We start from the raw sequence: 24,012 nt of genomic DNA, 5'->3' as shown, positions 1-24,012 counted from the left end.
CACACCCCCTACTGGGGATGTGCCCACAACCAAGGTACATGTCCTTGACCGGAATCGAACCTGGGACCCTTCAGTCTGCAGGCTGACGCTCTATCCACTGAGCCAAACCGGTCAGGGCGATAAAAAGATATTTTAAAAGAGTTGGGTATAGGCATCAGAAACCTAAAAATAGGAGGACCTACTCTATGATCACTCCTCTTCCTCTGAGTGCAGGAGCCACTGAACAAGGTAATTCAAGAAAACTTAACCCCCTCAAAACCATTTCTGGCCTAGAAATGTATTGCATAATATTGTGTTACCATTTCAATTATGTTCATTCTAAATTGCCATTCAAATAAGCTTGCATTCACAACAAGGAGGCCAGCCAGGTTCAAGCCCCAAACAAAGCCCTGCCCAGGCCACAGAAGAGCCAATGGGAGGGTTTCTCCAGATGCTAGGGCAATTGTGTCCTGCAGCCGGATGCTCCTTACCTTATAGCCAAGACGTGCCGCCCGTTGCAGGAGGGTCTCGCCCGCGTTTTTGTTCACAATGAGCCGACGTGCCTCTGGGGGAATCTGCAGGGCTGCTGGGGGCTCTGAGGCCTCCTCTAGGCTGGCACTTCGGCACTTAGAGGGTGTGCACAGTTCCGTGGCTTTCACTGAGGTGGGAGTCTTGGGAGATCGTGTCTTCTGCTGGTTCCAACGTCCTTTGCCCTGGAAAGCAGCGATGTAGTCCCGGGTCAGCACAGGTTCCCATTCACTTCTACCCAGAGAGCAGATGCTAAGGGGGCTCAAATCCTCAACCACACAAACCAAGGAAGGACGAAGGGATTGGACATCAGAGATTGAGGGGACATCTCAGCTTCTCTCAAGCACTCTGCATGCCTTCTGTAACCTGTCTCAATCTCCATTCATAGAGGTTTTTATACATCATCGCTAGAAACCAGCGGTTCTCAACCTGTGAGTCACGACCCCTTTGGCGGTCAAACGACCCTTTCACAGGGGTCGCCTAAGACCATCCTGCATATCAGATATTTACATTACAATTCATAACAGTAGCAACATTATAGTTATGAAGTAGCAACGAAAATAATGTGATGGTTGGGTCACAACATGAGGAACTGTATTTAAAGGGCCAGAAGGTTGAGAACCACTGCTATAAGCAGAAGCAAACTCTGAGAGTAAAGATGAGCGGAGACAACTAACTTTGACTAAAGCCTTTGTGAAAGCCTTCACTCTTGTTGCAAAAACCTTCCCCCACATCTAACCTTCACCAGGCTTTCCCCATCTTCTACCACACCTGTCCCCAGGTCACACTCATGCCCACCTGGAGTGGTGGAAGGCCTCAGGCTTGGGATTCGGGCAATTCTGGGTTTGAATTCTGCCTCTGTCATCTACTAGCTGCAAAGCCCCAACTCTCTGACCCCCACTCTCTCCCCTGCAGGGTCTTTGAAATCATGAACAAGAGGCTCCAGAACTATGCACAGGGTGGGTGCTCATAAAACATTAGAGTCCTTTCTTCATGAATGACTCCCGTGTCTCCCTTTTCCTCCCATTTGAACTGGAATGTTCTAGACCAGGGGTCCTCAAACTACAGCCCGCGGGCCACATGCGCCCCGCTGAAAACATTTATCCGGCCCGCCGGGTGTTTTTTGCCACCACTGCCTGTTGCTTAGTAGCCGACTAGTTTTTTTTTAAACTATAGTCCGGCCCTCCAACGGTCTGAGGGACAGTGAACTGGCCCCCTGTTTAAAAAGTTTGAGGACCCCTGTTCTAGACTCTAGAGTAAGTTCCCATGCCTGTCCCACCATGGTGTATTGCATCTATGGAGACAAGTAACTTGTCTCCTTAGTTCAGGGGTCTTTGCATTGAGAAGAACTGTGCTCCAGGAGCTGCATTCAAGGAACCAGACCCAAGAAGCCTCATCTGAACCTGGACCTCAGTTAGACTATGAGATTCTAAATTTGAAGCTGATGCCATGTTTAGTTGAGACTTTGAGGGTCCTTGGGAAAGGCCCATGCCAGGTGAGTGTGTCTGGCACGTGGGAGGGACATAAATCATTGGGAGGCAGAAGGCAGACTGTGCCCTCATCAGGCTCCAAGATGGCCCCTGATGATCCCCACTTCCTGATATTCATGCTCTTGCATAGCATCCTCCCACACTGGATAGGGCTAACCCTATGTAGCTAATAGGAGATTGCTCAGATGATGATATGTGACCTCCAAGGCTTGGTCCTAAAAGACAATGTGGCTTCTCCTTGCTCTCTTTTGGATCACTCGTTCTGGGAGGAAGCCATGGGCAAGTCTGGCCTCCCCTGCTAAGTTTTAAGCTCCTTGAAAGCAAGGTTTATACTGTCATCTTCTCTTTTATTCCTTATAGTGTTTAACTCAGGGCTGGGCACGTAGTTGCAACAAATATTTGTTGACTTGAGCCATCTGCCAAGCCCTGGGCAGCCAGAAAAGTTGCCTAGAAAGACATGAAGCCAGGAAAGGAGGGCCAGGGCATTTGTTTCCTCTGGTAAATCCCAAGACAACATGAGCCGCTATCCATCCTCTTCCCAAAGGGGCAGAGAGATACAATCACTAGCAGGAAGGCACTAGTTCTGAGTGTAGAATGCTGCTCTGCTGCCAGGAGGACAGTGGTGTATAATGGCAGTACTGGAGGATGCTGGGTAAAGGGCCCAGGTTTTTGCTAAGCGAAGATAGGAGCCAAAGGGTAACTCTCCTTCTAGGGGCCAGAGTTGCCAGAGACAAGGAAGGCTGCCTTAGAAGGGGAGGAACAAGAGTAAATGGGAGTCACCTCCCCCTCCCCCTTCCATCCTGGCTCGGATCCCCTGTGAGAAGAAGCCTATGGCCAATGCCCCAGCTTCAGTGTTGCAGGCGTGTCCCCCACCACTCCCTACCTTGTTTCCCACTACAAAACCCCATGCCATGGGGGCAACTGGAGTAGGTGGTGGTGACTGGGAGAGAAAGAAAGGTGCAAGGGAGAAAGTGAGGCTCTGTGAGAGACAAAACCTCTCTGGGAGGAACATTTCAGTGGACACACCGCCAAGCAGAATAACCAGACAGAAGTATCAGCATGTGCTCCAGGATGCGAGGCAGCTGGTCACCTTTGTGTGGGACAAGGCCATCTCAATGTTGGAAGAGCTGGGAGAAGGGAGGGTGACTCCCACCTTTGCCAAAACTGCTCAGGGTTGCAGTGTTTCCCTCCCTGGCCGTCCCCTCCCCCAGTGACTCCTGGATAGAGGAGCAGCCATCCATTCACAGGGTGGAGGCATATGCAAAGAGCAGGATGGGTGGGGCTAGGGGTGGGGCTCCAGTAGGCAGCCTGGCCTGCCTCAAGAACCAATTGTCACTTAGGACCCCAAAGTAACCTTGCACAAGTCCCTTAACTTCCAAGAGCCTCAGTTTCCTAATTATAAAGAAGACAGCAGCGCCTACCTCCAAGAGTCGCTGTGAGAATTGAGAGCTATTGTGTGAATGGAGCACTCAGCACAGACCTGACTTTCCTGCCCTTCCCCTCAGAACCCCCACCTCTCAGCCCTCTGGGGGTTGCAGGGAATGGTCATTGCTCCCTTGCTACTCTGTACCTCTGACCCCTCATTGTTTTTGTTTTGTTTTGTTTTTGTTAATCCTCACCCAAGGATATTTTTCCATTCATTTTTTTATTAATTAAATCTTTATTGTTCAGATTATTACATTTGTTCCTCTTTTTCCCCCCCATAACTCCCTTCCACCCAGTTCCCACCCCACCCTCCTCCCTCACTCCCCACCCACTGTCCTCATCCATAGGTGCACGATTTTTGTACAGTCTCTTCCCACATCCCCCTCACTTTTCCATTCATTTTTAAAGAGAGTAGAAGGGACGGCGAGAGACAGATAGAAACATCAATGTGAGAGAGACATGTTCAACTCAGGTAAGTGCCCTTGACCTAAATCGAGCCTGGGACCCTTCAGTCTGCAGATTAACACTCTACCCACTGAGCCAAACCAGCTAGGGCTGTCCCCTCTTTCTTGCCTAGGCTAAAGCTCAAGGATGTACACCAACTCAGAAAGCACTTTAGGATGATGAAAGCCTTTAACAGACATACTTCCTCCTTTGTTCCCCTAAACACCCTTGTGAGATGGAAGGAGTATCATCTCTTCTTTTTAAAATATATTTTTATTGATTTCAGAGAGGAAGGGAGAGGGAGAGAGAGAAACATCAATGATTAGAGAGAATCATTGATCAGCTGCCTCCTGCACAGCCGATGGAGCCTGCAACCTGGGCATGTGCCCTTGACCGGAATCAAACTCAGGACTCTTCAGTCCGCAGGCCAATGCTCTATCCACTGAGCCAAACTGGCTAGGACTCATCTCTATTTTTAAAGATAATAAATTACATTTGAGTACCTCATCTGAGCTGGAACCAGATTCCAGAATGTGGAAGAAGGGGGGGCAAAGGAGCACCTAGTCTCCCACCTTTTGCCAGTGCCCCGCAGGGATCCCTGCTTGGGAGCTGGAAAGAGCAAGAAGAAGCACAACCACCATAAAAAGCCCAATATGAGCATATTTTTGTTGCTGGCAATGATGAACACATATTACGAGTACACATTTGAACCCAAACTTTCACTTCTCTCAAATGTATAGCTCACCCATGATGAGAACTGTGATTTTTTCAAATTGTATAATGTGGAACCTAACACCCATGTCGTTAACATCAGACCCAAAAGAGATGTCAATTTTAAACAGGGTTTCTAGAATGTTTGCCTGGCTACTGAATGGTGAGTGCCCACTTACCTGCTCCTTTTCGACTGGATAGTGAGTGTGGGGATGGGTGGCTATAAAGGGACCCAAGTGGAATTCCTTCGGCCCCACCCTTCAGCAACCTTTGTCTAGACATTAACTACCTTGCTCCCGCTTGCTACCTTGATTAACTCAGAAATCTTCCTGATTGATTTCCCAGTGAGTTAAGCGCAGACAAAAGCTTCTTGATTGGATGTTAACAAGCTATTCAGGCTGCCATATTCTTTAACTCTTCCTTAACTCAAAAGCAATCCAAGGCTTGTGGAGGAAAAGCCATCATGAGCCAAACCCTATACTTTGCAAATGCTTACAGTCAGCTCTAACTTCAAATCCTCCCCTGAACGCTTCTAGAACTAGTTTAAAATACTTTAATAAATATGGGTTAATGTGATCCTCCCATTCACTCATTCACTCACTCACTGTCTCACTCAGAGAACTGTTGACAGAGGAGCCTCTGGAAAGCCTGCAACCCTAGCCCACTCCCCTCTCCCACAACTCCCAGTAGCTAGCAACACACCTTTGCCTCTTCTGAGACGTTCACCATATGCTTGGTCTTGCACTTTCGTTTTCCTGATGGCTTTTCTGAATTTTCAAGGCAGGTTGGCTCCTCCAGGTTATTTGGGAGAAAACCATTTGGTGAATCCGAGATCCCTTGGGCTTTGTTGGGCAAGAGAAGGTTCCTGTTCCTGAGGTGGTGCTCCGAACTTTGGGACGAAGTCTTCTGCTTACGGGCCTTTAAATCTGAAGGCACCAAAGGGGAAAGAAGGAATGTCAGGGAAATAGAACACAGAAAAATCAAGCCTTCCTCCAACATGAATCAGAGGAATTTGGAGATTAGAATCTCAGTACAAACGTGTAATTATCTACCTGTATTGGTGCTGACAATTCCAAGAACTACTTCTCAAATGGACACTCTATTTCAGTGTCAGTCCCTCCTCTATAAGCAGGTGACAACTCCCAGCCCTGCCAGGAGGGGGAGACTCATCTGTCTGTCCCCAAAATGAGGGTCATTTTTAAAAGATTTCCCCAAAGCCCAAAGCAAATCAGAACTTCCTTTTCAGCTTTCTCCCTATCCCCTTTGCCTCTTTCTCCATTCCAATGGGAAAACAAATTTAGAAGCTCTGCTGAAGTGAAGTATGAAGCATACTAGAGTGGGGAGTAAATGGTGGGAGACTTCCTTCATAGCCTCAACTCTACCCACCTGATTGCCCTGTTGGTCACTCTCTGAGGACAGAAAGATCAAAGCCACAGAAACTCCCTAAAACCAGAAAGTGCCATTGGGACTCAACCGGTGGACAATCACAGAAACCTGCTGCCCCCTGAGGTGGAAATCAAGTTACTGGAACAGACTGGGTAACATCTCTAATTCTACCCACAGCTCACTGAACAAAGCACTTCCTAATTTCTTACAACTGGTTCCAACTCCAGAGCAGGGATCCCTGATTGGCACTGGGAACCCCATTACCAAGAGTCTCATCACCCAGGTCAGTCCTAAACCTCACATGTAGAAGGGATAGACGGGGTTTTCCCTTATCTCTTAGCTATTATTAGTGTTACATGGCTTGGCCACACCACTAGCTGTGTGACTGGCTGGAGACAAGTCATAACCTCCCCAAACCTCATTTCTATGCATGTAAAATGAGGAGAATATAATCCACATCATAGGACTAACATAAGAATTAAATGAGGTAACAAATGCAAAACCCCTTTATAAAGAGTTAGAAAGAGTAAGGCATCATTATCATATTATTTAAGTGTAAGCTTTTTACATAGGGCCATGCCCATGTGTTCTTTATCTCCCCCATAAGCCTGACCACCATGCCTACCTAGTACATGGCATAAGATCAGTATGTCTGTCAAATGTATAGCTGCAGCCTTGGTTTCTCCAATTTGTAAAATGAGGGGGTTGCCAAGATCCAAGAGTTCTCAACTCGCCTCCCTGAACCTGGCCACGTGCTCTCACATGTGGCATCACCAAGGGCAGACCAGATGTGGGAGCCATCATTACAGTATGAGGAATTGACTGTAGGTTATGCAAAGCTTTTAGAAGGCCAGAAGTCACACTACCACTTTCTCCTAACTAGTCCAACCCACTAGTGCAGTGGTTCTCAACCTTCTGGCCCTTTAAATACAGTTCCTCATGTTGTGACCCAACCATCAAATTATTTTCGTTGCTACTTCATAACTGTAATGTTGCTACTGTTATGAATCATAATGTAAATATCTGATATGCAGGATGGTCTTGGGCGACCCCTGTGAAAGGGTCGTTCAACCGCCAAAGGGGTAGCGACCCACAGGTTGAGAACCGCTGCACTAGTGGGTCCCCAAACCCATCCAAGAACTGCTGTACTAGATGGGTTGTAATGGCACTTCCGATCAAAATATTCTAAACCAGGGATTTTAACGCAACAAGTTTGAGCTGAGGCAAAAAGAGGAAGGAACAGAACGTGCCTTGTGAGGACCTCAGAAAACATGGGGTAGCTATATTACAGCATTCAGTGCCACAAAAAAGGCAGCAGCCCCTACCTCGTTACCCAGACCAGGGCAGGCTCTGGAGTTTATACAATTGTGGTGGAGCGAGGGCTTCCTGGTAACACAGAAAGGAACGGAGAGTGGAGATAGTGGGTGTGGGAGTTGGAGTAGCTCTTCCTCTCCCTTCTGTAGGCCAAGAAGGGAATAACACAAGCCCAGAACCAAAGAAAAGGTCATGAAGCTCTGACGGGAATAAGGTAACCTGTCTAGTTTGGACTCTGCCTGACTCTCTGATGTCCACCTGAAAGGTGGGTAGTAGTAATAGGAGGGATCAGAGTTTTTTGAGAAGAGAGATGTTTGCCAAGCAATTCCTTCATGAAGGTCACTACCAGATCTGGAGGAAGGTGACCAGGCCATATGCCAAAGCCAACAACCTCAACTGAAAACCCTTAGACACACACATGGAGGGAGAATGACCTACTTTCCAACAACTGGAGCTGCCCCCAAGTCAAATAGGAGGCCTTGCTAAGCAGTGTTCTCCATGCTCCTGGAGCTGTTTAAGGAAAGGCTACCTGCCAAGAGTGCTGTGGAGATCTCTGTATTGGATGGAAAACTGGACCAGGCAACCTTGAAGGTTCTTCTGGTTTCAAAAGCCCATAAATTCAATAAGAAGTTTCCAAGTTTCTAGGAAACTAGCCCTCATTAGAGAAGACTGGTGCTACAAAAGCTCCTCTTCCTCCGAACACAAATGGCTGAGGCCAACAGCTTGACAACTCATTCCTGACCAATCCATTATGGCTCTGACAGAAAAAAGGAAAAACTATCCCTGCTGTCTCACATAGTTGATGAAAATTAGCTCAATTACTCTCATAAGTGTAGGGATCGGTATCATATATGTCTCTATTTAAACAGAGCTGCAAATGAAGTTTAGCCTTCTTTGCATTATAACAAGCCCAATATCTACTACCGGCTCAGTGTGCGGTTATTCAGTTTTTGCTAATCAGGAAGCTGCAGATATTTGACAGCAGCTCAGGATGAATACATTACAGGAGACAATCAATTGTTGCTTCAAGGGCAGAGGTCAGAGAAAGAGAGTGAGTGCGAGATAGAGGTGTTATTTTTGAGCCCAGAGATGTGTGTTTTGCTCATCTAGAAATCCATTATAGGAATGCTCCTGAACAGTACTTAGTGAAACATACTGATATTAGCTAGGTGACAGGCTGTGCCTTCGTGATTACATATTATAGCATCTGACATGGCCAAAGAAAACCTGCTTTTCTCCTTGGGTCCAACTTGGTTCCAACAAAATAATGCCACCTCGGTCACCTCAAAGCTTCACCCTGCCTCTTTTGTCTTGTTTTATTAATCCTCACCCAAGGATATTTTTTTTTATTTGTAGAGAGAGTGGAAGGGAGGGGGGGAGACAGAGAGAAACATCAATGTGAGAGAAATACATTTTTTAGTTGCTTCCTACATACACCTGGTCGAGGGCTGCGGATTGAACCTGCAACCAAGATACGTGCCCTTGACCGGAATCAAACCCACGACCTTTCAGTCCATGGACCGATGTTCTAACCACTGAGCAACTGGCTATGGCTTCATGCTGCCTCTTAATAGCCTTTGTGGCTTTAAGGGAGAGAGCAAAGTTATGCCTACTTCTACTTTAAGTTATTCTGTTGAGTTGAGGAAAACATTGTACTTTATTTTAGTTTAGGAGCTGGAGACATCCCAGAAAAGCCAATTAATGCCCTCCTCCTTCCTGAACCCAAGATTCTAGGTGAGAGAGCCCAGCCTCCCAAAAAGCCCAACTCCTTCAAGCCAACCAGAGAATTCCCTGGTATTGAGTTGTACCATGCCAGGATGTCACTGTGGCCTTGACCATAGATTCAGACTTTTATAACAAATTGAAGGGTTTGGGCCTATGTATCCTCAGCTCACCTGTAGATTAGTCCAAACTCATTCAATTTCAACCCCAAGCCAAAACCTATGACTAGTGTTAAATGACCCACTCTGGTCCGGCCTGTGTGGCTCAGTGGTTGACCATCGACCTATGAACCAGGACATAATGGTTCAACTCAGGGCACATGCCCAGGTTGCGGGCTTGATCCCCAATAGGGGGCATGCAAGAAACAGCCAATCAATGATTCTCTCTCATCACTGATGTTTCTCTCTCTCTCTCCCTCTCCCTTCCGCCCTAAAATCAATAAAAATATATATTTTTAAAAATGACCCCCTCACCCAGCCAGCATGACTCAGTGGTTGAGCAACAATCTATGAACCAAGAGGTCACAGTTCAATTCCCGGTCAGGGCACATGCCCAGTTGCAGGTTTGATCCCCAGTGGGCGGCATGTAGGAGGCAGCTGATTGATGGTTCTCTCTCATCATTGTTTCTATCTCTCTCTCCCTTTCCCTTCCTCTCTGAAACCAATAAAAAAATATATATATTTTTAAAAATGACCCCTCTGGCAGCTGAGGCTCATAGCACCAGGTTTCTTTGGGTGCAGAGGCCTTTGGCAGGTATAGAAAAGGCAGAGGGCGCCCAGAAGCTAAAGTCATTGTGGCTTGGGTGACAACAGCTCACTGGGGCAGCACCCAGCCAGCCTTACCAGCTCTCCCTTTCCGCCGCTGTTCTTCTTCTTGCTCGGTCAAGTACTCCCCAGTCTGATATTTTCGGTTCTTCTGCCGTCTCCGTTTCTTCCTCTTCACCAGACCCTCCTCCTCATCTTCCTCCTCCTCCTCATTGGTGTCCCACATTTGCCGGGCAGCCTCTGTCCTCCAGGGCATTTCTCGGGCTCTCCACAGGTGCCTGCGGCCCTGGCTCAGCAGAGTCTTATCCTGGGCGTGGTGGCTGCGATACTGGGTGTCCCGTTGGGTCTTTCTCACCTTCCGACGCTTAGCTGGGATGGGGGTCACCTCCTCTTCCTCCTCTGTGGGGAAGACTTCCTGGCTTCCCATGTCACTGTCTGCCATTCCAGCAAAGGAGCTACAGATGCTTCCTGTAGACAGGACATACAGAAGGTGGTCAGGTATCTCTTCAAAGGACAAAGCATGGTGTTGAAGCAAGTGTCCTGCATTAGAAATCTGAACGTCTGGGTTCAAGTTCAGGCTCTGGCAGTTATTAGCTGTATGCTGTAGGAAGGTTCCTTCACTTCTGTTTCCTCATCTATGAAACGGGGATACTGTTCCCTGCCTTAAAGATCTTACAGGACTGTTTTGAGGCTCAAAGGAGATGATTTGCCCATAAGCGCTTTACAGAGTCTAATATATCACACAACTATTGAGTATCCAAACCACACACCCTTCCTCATCCATGTTGCCACTTTATTTCATTCCACAAACTCTTACTTAGTGCTTACAAGGTACCAAGCATTTTGTGAGGAGCAGGAGAGGGCCACAGGTCCTTGCCCCTTGGGAAATTAGGATTTAGAAGAGAGTGAGGGAGGGTAGACTGGCATGAGGTCCCCCGCCCCTGCTTACTATGTGACCACCAATCTCGCTGATAGAGCCACCCTAAAGAAGCAGATCTGGGGCTTCACAAAAGAAGGGTCTCAGGAAAAGCGAAGCAAGAAGGAGTTCCTTTCCTGTGGCACGGCCTGGGTTAGTCCCGCCCAAATGCTCCTCAGCCAGTCCCTCTTCCCTTATGTTGACCCCACCTCCTATTGAGTGGCAAGAGTCCAGGGGTGGAGCTTTCTCCCTGGTACCTCCCCCTATTCCACTGCAGCTGTTCTACACCTCTGGCAAAGCATTTCCCCCTCCTCTCCGCACCACCCCAGGATGATGGTTTCTTCCCTACCCTCTTCTGCCACTTTGCCAAGAGGCCATTTTCCTCCCCACTCCTTCCTTCAATTCTGCTAATAACAAAAGTATAATCCTAAATTGGCCCAGTTTAGCACTACAAGGGATCTGACATCTCCCTCAGAAGCAGATCTGAGACACCACCCTCTTTCTCCCAAGGCCCGGCTATTAACTCAACCATCTCCAAAGCCAAGTGAGGTAAGCAGAAGAAAGAAATGGTTTGAGGCAAACAGAGCAGCCCTTGACCAAAGCTTCAAGTAGTCGCACCACTTAAAGACAGCAAATATCCAGCAAACTTGCCATTATACAGACCAGCCAGGGAACAAAGTGTTCTGGTTAATCTAATATTCTGGATAATACAGAATCACCATAGAGATCACACAGGATCACCAATTTCTAAAGAATCAAATGCAGTATAATGTGTTTAATGCGAAAATGGGGCTGGTAGCAATGTAAGCCCTCTTCGATGATTCAGAGGACACTTCAGGATTTTGTGAGGCTTCCAGGCTGTCATTATGAGTCCCAATTACCACTGTGCTCTCCATGTGCTGAAGTGTCAGTTAATAGAATGTCAGATAACTGAGCTTACACTGGGCCCTGCTTCCCCAATCTATCCACTTTGCATAAAAATCTGGGTGAACCAGAGTTAGGGTTAGGGCTAAATGTCTGTATCCAAGCTTGGCCCCAATAATCATGAGATGCCAAAGCTTGCGGTAGAGCCAGTTTGCCTAAGTGGCACAGGCCTTTCCGCTTTCTACCATTGGCTGCCAACAAGAGGTGTCAAATCCCTGTTCTGAAAATCTAAGTAAATATTCCTCACAACTTGGGCAATCCCCCCACCCATCCCCACCCTAGGCTCTCTCGTCTCCACCAGGAGCTGGGCACCTTGGCACAGTGAATCAAATTCCCAAATCTCCAACTGGGCCAATGTCAAAATCACTCGGCTAGATTTCTCTCTCTCTTGGCAGTGCCAAGATGGACCACAGCCTTGCACTCACTCACCAGACTGACTGCGCGTCCGGGTGCTCAGAACCACAGGGATGAAGTCACGGAAACTGCTCTTTGCTTTCTTCTCCAAGGAACCTGAAGTGATGTGTGGTTTCGGGGCAGAAGGCAGAAATATCACAGTCAGAGTCTAAGGACTGGGAAGCGCCCCCTGAGTGGCTCAGGTGGGAAAATCAAGGGAGGGTGTATGTTTTCCCTGGTTTCAGTTATCAGCTCCCATTAGGCTGCTATCACCTACGTATCTCTTTTCGAGAAGGAGCATTTCCTGGTGGTTTTGAAAACCTGGGAGTTGGGTCATTTTTGCTGACACCAAAAAAAGGCAGTGCATCGAATAGATTCACCAGCATGCCAGAAAGGAGAAGGCCAGGCTGCCTGTATGACTCTGCGGCTGCTGCACCTCCACAAAGTTCTCACAGAGCTGGAGCAAGTCCCAGAGAAGGGTAACCTCAATGAATCTTAGAGGACTGAGCAAGGCAGGAAGAGGGGAGCAGGAAGCGGCAGACAGAGAAAAACTGCTATATGAGAACAGACTAGAAAAGAGGCAGGTCGTGTCAGACGGGCAAGGCCATGAACACAGGCTACTGTGGGCAGAAATACTTGGGGGCTTCTCTCTCTGATGAGGGCGCCAAGGAGCTATTAGTGGCAGAGGATACAGGTTAAGTACACACCTCCCCACCCCAAACATCTTGTGCGTCCCTAAATAATAGAGGTTTAGAATTTCTCTAAACCCTTCTAGCTGGCTAGCTGTTCATTTTTAGCTTTTTTATCATGGGAGTTTTCAAGTACACCCAAGGTAAAGAAAATAGTATAACGAACCCCATTCTGCTGTTTCGTCTTAATCCTCATTAAACTCGTTTCTTCTCTGAGCCTGGACCTATTGCAGGGTAATGGGTTGCCTACTCTGTTGCAGAACTGACTTTTGCCTGTCTGAAAACCACCTCTTTCGGCCTTCAGACTATGTCTTATTCTATTCTAGCAACCAGGGTGAGGCAAATAAGCCGCTTCTCCCTTCTCTCTTCCCTTTGATTTCAGAGGTGTCAATTATATCCTCCTTGCAGAGTGAGGAAGTCTCACTTTTTGGTCAGTCTCAGAGCCCCTCCTCCCGGCCTGCAGAGGGATCCCTCTGCAGCCCAGCCCAGCCCAGCCCAGAGGGCCAGGACCCAGGGGCCTACCTTCCTCTTGGCCATCTGTTCGTTTTCCTGGAGACTGGGACTCCGGTTTGGTTGGCTTCCGGTGCTTGTGCTTTACCCTGACTCCATTGTGCTCTTTTCCTGAATCTGAAGCCCCCTTGGGGCTTTTCTTGGTGACTTCCTGGGAGTCACTAGGTGGCTTCCGGCACTGTGGAGAGGTAGAGAAGGTCAGGTCTGAGGTCAGTTTCCCTTCCTAAGAAAGCTCTCCTAATATTGAGCCCTGTGCCCCGATTCTGACACATGGACACCAGGTGGGGGCCAGGGAAAGGGACCGCTGGCTGCCTTCCACAGCAGGCTGCAGAGGTTTTTCTGAACTTTATCCTGTGCCCTAGGTAATCCTCATAGACATCTATACCCCATCATTTTAAACAGGTCTACAGAGTCTGCATTCACATGCTAAATAAACACCCAAAGTCATTTTAAATGGTGTAAAATCAGGCCCCATACTCTCTATATTCAAACAGCAGTAGAGAGATAGGCAGAAAACAAAAATGTCTCTTCTGCAAGCTCGGTGACTATAGTGTTCGTCTAACTTCACTGTGAATGGTATTGACACCAACAACTGAAAATAATTCGCTATACGGGCCAACTCAAGAAAAATTATCTATTTTCACGTGCAAATTAATAACAGAGAACAGATTCAACTGAAACAAGTAGAAAAGCATGACACAGGAGCAATCCAAATCTCCCCACACTTATGAAACGCATGAAAAAGGCCCAGGCATTATTAATAAAGCCACTTTATACTCTGCAGCACTTTCAACTTTTCAAAATACTCTCCTCTTTATTATTTTATTTGATCTTCCCAACAACCCTGAGAGGGAAGCTACAATCATCCCCATTAAAAAGACAAGGAAACTGAGGTTCCAAGACAATAAGTTAAATGATTTGTCCTGTGCAACACATAACCCACAGCATATGCTCACTCAGGGGCTGCCACTTACCAGGCAAACCTGGCAAGTTAGCATACTTGCACTTACAGTGACAAAGTGGCAGCTGGGATCAGTGCTCCTGGCTCCCACACTGGGTCTTTTGGCATCAGCTCTCATTCTTCTATTTCCCTACCTGTGTCCTCAACTGTTTTGCTCAACCCAACTCACACCTCCTGTTCAATGCATCAGACAGGCACCGTAAGGACACTCTCAGCCTAATAGTCACATATTCTCACAAGCTCCGAGGTCTCTTCATTCCACCAAATAAGAAATAGGACAGGGTAGGGATTTTCAGTATCTAGTATCCAGGGAATGCAGAATAAGCAAAATGTCTTAACAATGAAAGCAAGCCCTAGGAAGAAAGTTGTTTCCCCCAAGCAGATCTATAGGCCACCATCTTCTCAACCTTCCTAATGCTGCGACCCTTTAATACAGTTCCTCATGTTGTGGTGACCCCCAACCATAAAATTATTTTCGTTGCTACTTCATAACTGTAATTTTGCTACTGTTATGAATCGTAATGTAAATATCTGATATGCAGGATGTATTTTCATTGTTACAAATTGAACATAATTAAAGCATAGTGATTAATCACAAAAACAATATGTAATTATATATGTATTTTCCGATGGTCTTAGGCGACCCCTGTGAAAGGGTCGTTCGACCCCCTCAGGGGTCGCGACCCACAGGTTGAGAACCGCTGAAGGTTATCCCTGTCTAGCTCAGTGATGGCGAACCTATGACACGCGTGTCAGAGGTGACACGCGAACTCATTTTTTTGGTTGATTTTTCTTTGTTAAATGGCATTTAAATATATAAAATAAATATCAAAAATATAAGTCTTTGTTTTACTATGGTTGCAAAGATCAAAAAATTTCTATATGTGACACGGCACCAGAGTTAAGTTAGGGTTTTTCAAAATGCTGACACGCCGAGCTCAAAAGGTTCACCATCACTGGTCTAGCTCCAGCTAAGGGGATGGCAGTTATCTTAATGATGGAACATTTTCCATGGGAATGGGGATCTCAATTCTCCAGGGACAGGGAAGTTGCCATTCCCCATCAAATTCCGGGGATTCCTACTAAGCCATGGACACCACCTGCTTCTTATTCGGCTGAATATTCAAGTTCAGCTCCTCCCTTTGCTAGCTGCCAGTTCCTACAATCTAACGTGCTAAGAGAAAAAAAAATTGAGGAGAAAAGGAGATAGGAACTGCTGCTTAAAATCTGACCTTCGGATATGGCCAGAGAAAAACTATTTTAAGTCAGGGGGGGGAAAAAGTTCCATGCATGTAAATCTGAACATGTCCTACTTATTTCTGAATATCGTTTTTCAGCTGGCTCTTTCAAGTACAGATCATTAACTTTTACTTACTAAAACAGACAAAAACAAGTACAACATCTAGAAGGTTTGTCTGTATCTTCTGCAGGGGCAGCACTAAGAGTGAAAATATATTGCGTACTCCAACTTAGGCAAAAAGTTGAGAGGGTGGGGCCACTGTGTAAGATGAATGTTCCAGTGAGCAGGGTTTTGAAAGGTTTTCCCCAAGAAGTTTTACAAGGGATGAGAAGACAATTAAATACACTCAGAGCCCTGACCGGTTTGGCTCAGTGGATAGAGCGTCGACCTGCGGACTCAAGGGTCCCAGGTTCGATTCCTATATTTAAAAAAAAAAATAAATAAATAAATACACTCAGAGCCAGATGAAGCAGAACTCATTCTTCTCTGATGATTCCAAAGGCTCTTCAGGATTCTGCAAGGCCCTGGGCAGGTGGAGTTGGAGACAGGTGACTCTTCTGATTCTTGGCCCTGCCCTGAAAGGGGCTGTTTTAAATTAACTTCTGATCATAGTTTGCTTATCAACGTGTTTGTTTTTTTTCCTCAGGAAAATGGAATATAAGAAAAGAAAGTTCTAAGTTATTTGCTCTCCTGAAAAATGGGCATTTATTAAATCATTACAGGCCATTGCTAAGCACTGCCTCAAGGTCCCTAATCCTGTAACTTTACTCTCTGGCCTCTGCATCTGTCAGTGAGCCCAGTGAACTGTCCATCCAAGATAGGAATAGGCAGTGCCCCTAGCCTGTCATTGAGTCATCTGCAAGATATAAGCTCCATGAGAGCAGACAGCACATCTATTTTGTTAGCAACACTAACAATAATAACAGCGGCCACTACCATTTACTAAGCACTTACTATGTGCCAGGCATTGTTCTCAGCATTTAAGTATATCACCTCATTTAATCTATTTTTTTACCAGCTTTGTTGACATATAATTTGTTGAGATACACCATACAATTCAATTGTTTTTAACAGTCACAGAGTTGTGTTACCATCATTACTATCTAGTTCCAGAACTTTTTTTATCACCCCAAATGGAAACCTGATACTCATGAAGCCATAACTCCCCAAATCCCCATCCCCACCAACCTGAGGCAACCACTGATCTACTTTTTGTCTCTACTGACCTGCCTCTTCTGGACATTTCACATCATCATCTCCTTTCATCTTTACACAGCCCTATGAGTAGGCACTATTATTTTTTTTAGAGTAAGCACTATCATTGTCTCATTGTATAGATGAGAAAACTGAGAGCCAGAGAGATTAAGTAACTTGACTGACATCACTCAGATAAGTAGGGCCAAGATTCAAACTCAGGCACTGTGCCTGGCTCCAGAGAGCACACTCACCAAAATGCTATACCTCCCTCCTGACAATGTATTCCCACTGCTTGGGAGAAACTGGCATGTAGGAGCTGCTCAACAAACACTTGCTAAGTGGTCAGTGAAACAGCTGTGCATGAGGGTGAACAATGCTATGGTATAGCTGAGATGAATGTGAACTTCGGAGCCAATGAGGACTGAGTTTGAATTCCAGCTCTGCTATTTAGTAGCTGTGTAACTTTGGATAACATACCCACTCAGTTTGTTTCCTTTATTTTCTTATCTGTAAAATGAGTGTAGTGTTTACCTCCTTGGGTTATTTTAAAGATTAAGTTAGATAACATATATAGGAAGCTTGTAGTATATAGGAGTTCAACAAATGGTAACAACTATATTATTATTATTATTATTATTATTATTACCCCCAAGGGCAGATCACAATTACCTGAGCAAATGCTCTACTATTTATGCTCTACTATGTCATGTCCTATGTTCCTACTTGGAATATCTCTGCCATACAGAGATGGTTGTAAGGTCACTGAGTAAAACTCAACCAAATTCTATCCCCAGGGTTCTTAACCTGCAGTCCATAGGTGGGCTTTGGGAAGGGGGTGGGTCCATGGACCCCTTGAAATTATTGTCAAAATTCTGAAGTCATGTTTCTGGGGACAGGCTCTATAGCTCTCATCACTTCTCAAAACACTCTATAGTCCAAAAAACACTAAAAACTCCTGCCACAAACAAATTCATGGTGCTCTGGCTGCAAATCTATTCATCGATGTATATCAACATCCAATTTGAACGCTTGTTAACATAACTTCCCCTCTACCTTCCTCTCTGAAATCAATAATATATATATTGTATATATATTGATTTATTTAAAAAAACAATCCAGGCCCAGATGCCCACCTGCCTTGCACACCAAATTTTCAATGGGCAGAGCCCCAATGCTGCCACCCTAAGCACTGGGAGGGGGTAGAAAACTGGTGGATGAGCCCAGAAGCCAAATTGGCTCTAGCCCCACTAAACTCCAAGCAAATCCTGAGCAGGCTCCCCAGTGGTTGAGACAACAACCTTGTCAAAGGCCCCTTCCCTCCCTGGGCCCCAAGTTCTCAAGGCCAGAGGTCATCGCGGAAAAGGAAAAGGAAGAATGGTTTTGCTGGGAAGGGCCTGTTATTGATTTCCCTCACCAATACCTTCTTCCACTTTCCAACCTCATCTGAGACAATGGCTTCCCTCACCTCAAGGACCAAATCATTTCCCACATCCTACAAAATATAGCCCCTCCCCATGCTAGAACACCATATATGGAGAATGTGACTTAGAAAGGGGACAGCAGATTATTCACTCTATACAAGCCTTCCAATCAGTTCAGGTCACAGAGCTACTCAAGAATCCTGCCACGGTTAAACAAGGTTGACACCTGCAGGACAAAGCAGGCCACTGGTGTCTCAGCCCTGCCCTCAACCCTAAACCTCAGTCCAATACTCACCTTGGGTCCATGAGAACTCCGGGCTATGACCTTTGCCTGTGGCAGCTGCTCCTCACCATCCTTCTCTTTGCCACATTTTATTTTCTTAGACGGCAGAGATTCAGTCACCCCATCGGTCACCACTGAGTCTGGCTGCCACTTGTTCTTGCAAGCAAAGACCCCTACGCTTTCCTGTTTCACTCGAGTCTGTGCGGCCTTACTCCGAACTTCGACTTGACCCCTCTGGGGAGCTGCTGGGAGGCCATCAGCCCGGAAGCAGGTGGATAAATTGAAGACCACATCACCGTCCACCTTCTCCATTTTCACCCGCCCCAGGTCCACCTGGCTTCCAAGCTGTGAAAGCTCTGTGCTGGAGCCCCTCTTGCCACTTGGGACCACGTCCAAGATGAGTTCCTTGGGGCGGCTGTCATGAGGTAGCAAAGGCAGCTCAGGCATCTTGCGCAGGTTCTGGGGGGTGGCCAGGACCAGCTCATGAGACATGTAGGTGGCCAGCACTTGGTTCTTAGGTTTTGTGTCTCCTGTCAGCTTCAGGCCACAAGCCCCCTGGGGGCCTTCTGTCTTAGGAGTGCCATCAGAGCAGAGGTGGCTCTCTGATTCCTCTGGCCCCTGACTCACTCTTATGTCCCCACTGCTAGGCTGAACAGACAGTGCTAGAGTCCCTGTCTGAGGGCTGAGAGTCAGAAGGACAGGGTTGACTTGTTCTTCATAAGGCTTGGCAGCGATCCGGCAAGTTTTGTTCTTTGTGCCAGTGTCCTGCTCTGGAGCAAAGGGGCCACCAGGCCGTGGCTGCCCCTCAGGAAGTCCGTGCACAGCTTCACTGGGGCCAACAGATGACGCACCAGAGAACTCAGAAACAACGCTGGTGGGCCTGATGGGCACCCCCTGACTGGGGGTCAGCTGCCCGGCACTGGAAATGCCAATGGAAAGCAGAGATGTTTGATGGTATGGTGACCAACCAACAGGCAGGACCTGGGTGCTGGTGGGCTTCCCGTTGACTGAACACCGCGGGTAAATATTTGCTGGCCCCGTGGGCTTCCATAGAGAGAGCTCCTTGCTTTGGCAGCCCGGCAGCCCTGGGGCAATGCGGGCTGGGGTGTAACGTTTGACTGTGCTTGGCTGTCCCTCAGTCCCAGCCTGGCTTCCCTTCTTGCCACAGGAGGAACCAGTGCTCTTAGGCTCGCCTTGATCAATGATGGAGATGGGCTCCTGCTTGGGGAGATGGCGGGGGTCTCGGTTGAGGCCCAGGTTGGGCTCTTTGTTCAGCAGCAGGGAAGCAGGCACTGGGTTGGCCACTCCCACATAGGTGCCAGGAATGGTGCTGATCAGCGCAGTTGAGTTCTTCACCCAGGTGCTCGGGTCCCCATTCCTCACTATCTCAGGAAAGATGACGAAGGGTGAGGCAGTGGAGCCCAGGCATGAGGTGACATTGCTGCCAGCAGCCTGGGTTGTACGCTGAGACCTAGAGAGGACCGTGGAGAGGAGGGCCTTGCTGCTGGTGTGCACAGGGGTCAACACGGGCATGGGGGGCGTCTTGCGTTGGTTCGGCAATGGAAGCTTCTGGCGGTTGGACTTAGAGGAGAGGTCGAGGGGCATCTCACTGCACTCAGATGGAGAGGCCATCTCTCGCTCCAGCTGTGGAGGTGACTTGAGGGGAGAGAAGGTAACGGAAGTCCCTTCTGTTTGCTGCTCGGTGCCACCTGTCATCTTGGCGGGTTGCGGTGGGGCTGAGCTCACACTGGGGGCTGGCAGCAAAGGCTGTGGCGTTGGAAGCACCTTGGCAGAAGCAGTGGAGAGGGAAGTATCTGCCAAAGGCCCGGGGACCCCATCAGGCGCAGGCTGGGTGCTGGTGCTGCTGGATGGGGAAGCACACGGAAGCCTGTTCACCTCCAGAGAGACCACCTTGGAATCTGAAGTCAGAGGCCGGGCTACAGAAAATGCATATGGGTAAGACCGTAGCTCTGGGGAGGCCAGCACGCCAGGGATACACCTGTCCTGTAGGTAGGATGGCAGGACAGGGAGTGTAAGAGTGGAGGAGACCCCCAGAGTGGTTGGCAGTGTGGCCACACTGAGTGGCTGCCCACAGCTCGGAGGTGGGATATATACCAGCGGCTGGCTCGGTGTCAGTACTGTCCCTGTCTGAAAGGACAGAGGGACTTTTTGCATAGCTGGTGCCTGAGCTGCAGGAAAACACACTCGACTCAAACTAAAGGAGGCTGGGATGGGTGCAGACGTGGGAATGGCAGTTGGTGTGGCAGCCGGCATGGGCGTGGGGGCTGGAGTAAAGATTGGGGCTGGGGTGGGTGCAGGCACCGGTGTAGGAGCAAAGGCAGGGATGAGGGTAGGGGTGGAAGGCGGGCCAGAGGATGGGGTTGGAGTGGCCATGGGCACTGATGGAGGGCCAGGAGCTGCTGGAGGTGTGGATGCCGGCATGGGAGCCAGAACTGGAGTGGGGACAGGCGCAAGGACCAGGGTCGGAGCAGAAGGGGGCACAGGAGCCTGGATCAAGGTCAAGGAAGGAGCTGAAACTGAGACTGACATGGGGGAAGGGGCTGGAGCCGGCAGGGAAACAGGGCCTGAAGGGGGAGCAGAAGCCGGCACAGGCACCAAGACTGAGGCTGAAACTGAGAGGGTGTTCGAATCAGAGATGAGTGTGGGCACTGATGGTGGCGCCTGAGCCAGGGCAGGGACTGGTGCTAAGGGAGGGGAAGGAGCCGCAACTGAAGTGGCAACCTGGACAGGAACTAGCCCTGAATGGGGCACTGGGGCGGGGACAGAGAGAGGAACCTGGAATGGATCGGGAACAGATGGGGGGACGGAGGCAGAACTGGGAGCAGGGGGGCAGATGGGTGCTGGCAGCGGACTGAAATTAGTGGTAACCAGAGGCAGGGTTCCCTCCATGGGCACTCCAGTTCCCAGAGTTGCCAAAATGAAAGTATTTTTCTCCCCAACACCATGCCGAGAGTCCAAAGCCTTTACCCCAGCGGGCGAGCAGTCCACCTGTTTGCTCATTTGCGTGCTGAGGGGAGTCCAGGAGCAGTCGGGCCTGCTGCTGCCGGCCTCGGTGCTGTCAGTAGGGGGAAGCTTGAGCCCGTCTTCCGGGCCACTCAGGGGAACCAAGAGGCCCTCGGCCTCTGCCACATTCCCAGCATAGTCCATTTTTGGCTGGGGGCTGTTGGGCTTGTCTTCTGACTTGTGCCCAAGTTTTTCTGTTGCACTGCCATCTGCATCTGCCCCCCGGGCATTGCTGCCACTTCCAACTGCTGTGAGCTCCACCTGCAACGACAGAGCAACGTGCCCATCTTAGTAGTTCTCTGTGGAGGGCTCAAGTATCTCAAGACCTGGGTGAGGCGATGGCTGGTCCTCTTTGCAACTTAACCAACCGGGTCTCGGCAGAAGCAAAGAGCAGCTGGCCAATTTCTGTCTCACATACAGCAACTCCTGGGAAATACCCTGCCCCTTCCTGTCCCTCTTCTGAGGATGACAGGCTGGGCACATTGCCCGGGCAATTTAGCTCCACCCTTTGGGGGGTGGCATGTGGCTCCACATGGCCCCTTACCTTGGAAAAACTGCTGCTGACACAAAACTCCTGAGATCCAAAGTGCTGGCAGTCACCTGTCGTGGACTCCTCATCAGAAATAGGTGCTCTTCTATCATGGGAGACACAACCAGAGAAGGAACATGAGGCCTAGTCTTTGGGCTCCAGCCATCTTCCCCAGAATGCCCCCTGCCTGCCTGGGTTCCCATAAACCTTCCTGCCTTGTTTCCCTTGCTGGCTTGGGGGAAATCGCAAGGAATTGGAGGGTCCAGGTTATAAACCAGAGCCTCCACACCCAGCTTTGCAAATTCTTGCAAAGGAGCCCGGTCTGATATCTATAGATTCCCCTCTTGGGGTTGTGTATCCTGTTTTCTAGGGCTCTCATCAAGAGTGTGAAAGACACCCCAGCACCTTTGCCTTATCTCCAGAGCTTACCCATCAAAGTGAGTTACTGGGCATTGCCAAAAAGGGGAGAGGTGAGTTACAGAAGATATCAAAAGGCATGCAAACTGGGCTTTTCTCTTAAATGCAATCTTATTTTAAGTCTATAAAGGAAGCGGGCTGCAGGTACCATAAGGGTAATCCTTTCCTAAAACAAATAACCACCTCCACTGTTTCATGTTCTAAATATGACTCATCACCCAGTCACCCGATGGGCTTGCCTAGAGCAGATCCATGCTTATTAGTACGTACATGTAATGATACTGATTGGAGGTCACTGGGTGCTGAAGAGCATTTCAAGGGTACAACTTCTTTCCCTCCAGGGTACCTCTTCCCACCTTGTAGAGTAGCACCAAGCTCCAGCCAGCCCCTTCCTCCTGCTTTTCTCCCCTGCCTGTGTCCCACCCCTGCCAACTCTCCATTCTCTCCTTGATCTCCCAGCACCACTGCATTCTCTCCCATCCCAAAGCAAGGCCTTTAAAGCCACAGACTCCAAATTCAAATTGGTAGATCACAGGGAGAAGGGCTCAAGGCCAGAGATCTGGGTCCCACAGGAGGAAAACTTAACTGTATCGTCCCACCTGCTCAAAAATCTTCTCTACATTTCGGATAAGAACCTTAGAACATGGTACATCCTGACTTAAAAAAAAAAAGTTCAGACTAGGAGGGTGAAGTTAAAGAGAGAAAACCCATTGGAAGTTTGGTGGTTTGACCACAGCAAGAGCGTACCACTGCCTGCCCTAGGGAAGACACAATAGGGCAGCAGCCATGGTGCGAGGGGAGTTTGGATGCAAGAATAAAGCTCCAGCAGAAGTGCCCACTGTGGTTCCTACAGAGCAAAAGATTGGAACGCTCTGTGTGCCTCTGGGGAGGTAGATTGCCTGGGTTTTTGGATCCCTTCTTCAGAGCCCTCCCAAAGTAGCTAGTGCCCGCCGCACCACCACCCTAGCCAAAGGGCAGTCTGGGCACCTGCAGGCCAGCCCATGAGAATGGGGAGGGCCGGGCTAACTTCCTCCCTTTCACTGGAACAGGGCACCAGTGAAGGACTCCAAACTTATACCTGGGGAAAGAGAAGCAAAAAGGCAAGGCAAGGGGTTCACTACAGGCCTCTCCCCATCTTTTCAGGGCCCCAGAGGTGGCAATGGGGAGCAGGGGTGGACTGTTCCCTTTAAAAGACAGCTAAGCTGGTAGAAGTGAGAGGGTTCCATTGCTGGCAATGACTGTTGGCGACAAACAGAAGTGATAGTAAGGAGAAGCAAGGGCTAGAGATGCAGTCAGGGGTCTCGCATGGATGGGGCAAAAGGGGGCCTGAGGAAAAGGGAAAACATACTTTGACATCAACTCCCGAGAGACCAGAAAAGCAAGACTTATCCCCCAGCCTTGGGATGGGAGGAGAAGCGTGTCCCAACTAGATTTGCCAAGGATGCTTGGGGGTGGGGGGAGGGTGACAAGAAAAACTAAACGGAAGTGCCCCCTGTTCACCAACTCCACATGAAGGATTGCAGAGGAAAAATGCTATTTATTTACATTATTTCCCCTCCTGACCATGCAAAGGGGAGCTGGCTACGTACTCGACACCCCCCCACCCCCTTGCTCAGCTCCCACCTGGCATAAAATCATCTTGAAAGCAGAAACCCTGCCCTCCACCAGAGAGTGCAGAGCCACCTGCCAGCCCAGAGACACTGGAAGTGGCAGCAGCAGTGGCAGCAGGAGCAGCAGTCCTGGCT

At 48.6% G+C, this 24,012-nt stretch overlaps 1 protein-coding gene across 10 annotated transcripts in view; it reads right to left on the bottom strand.

Annotated features, from left to right (window-relative positions):
* BCORL1 (BCL6 corepressor-like 1) overlaps positions 1-24,012 on the bottom strand; it is a 66,585-nt gene that overhangs the window by 18,842 nt on the left and 23,731 nt on the right. For 7 of the 10 annotated variants that reach the window (XM_005872725.2, XM_005872724.1, XM_005872726.1 and 4 more), the window contains 7 exons: positions 21,866-21,956; positions 18,310-21,582; positions 13,208-13,373; positions 12,033-12,113; positions 9,842-10,231; positions 5,280-5,503; positions 471-692 (listed from right to left, as the gene is read on the bottom strand). In XM_005872725.2, coding sequence (XP_005872787.1) covers positions 471-692; positions 5,280-5,503; positions 9,842-10,231; positions 12,033-12,113; positions 13,208-13,373; positions 18,310-21,582; positions 21,866-21,956 — 4,447 coding nt within the window. Of the gene's footprint in view, positions 1-470; positions 693-5,279; positions 5,504-9,841; positions 10,232-12,032; positions 12,114-13,207; positions 13,374-18,309; positions 21,583-21,865; positions 21,957-24,012 lie in introns of those variants that run through there. The other 3 variants (XM_014544963.1, XM_014544964.1, XM_005872729.1) reach the window with 3 other exon arrangements.

This window comes from Myotis brandtii, unplaced genomic scaffold (genome assembly GCF_000412655.1).
Source record: "Myotis brandtii unplaced genomic scaffold, ASM41265v1 scaffold39, whole genome shotgun sequence".
Classification (NCBI taxonomy): domain Eukaryota; kingdom Metazoa; phylum Chordata; class Mammalia; order Chiroptera; family Vespertilionidae; genus Myotis; species Myotis brandtii.
This window is presented reverse-complemented; position numbering and strand designations above follow the sequence as displayed.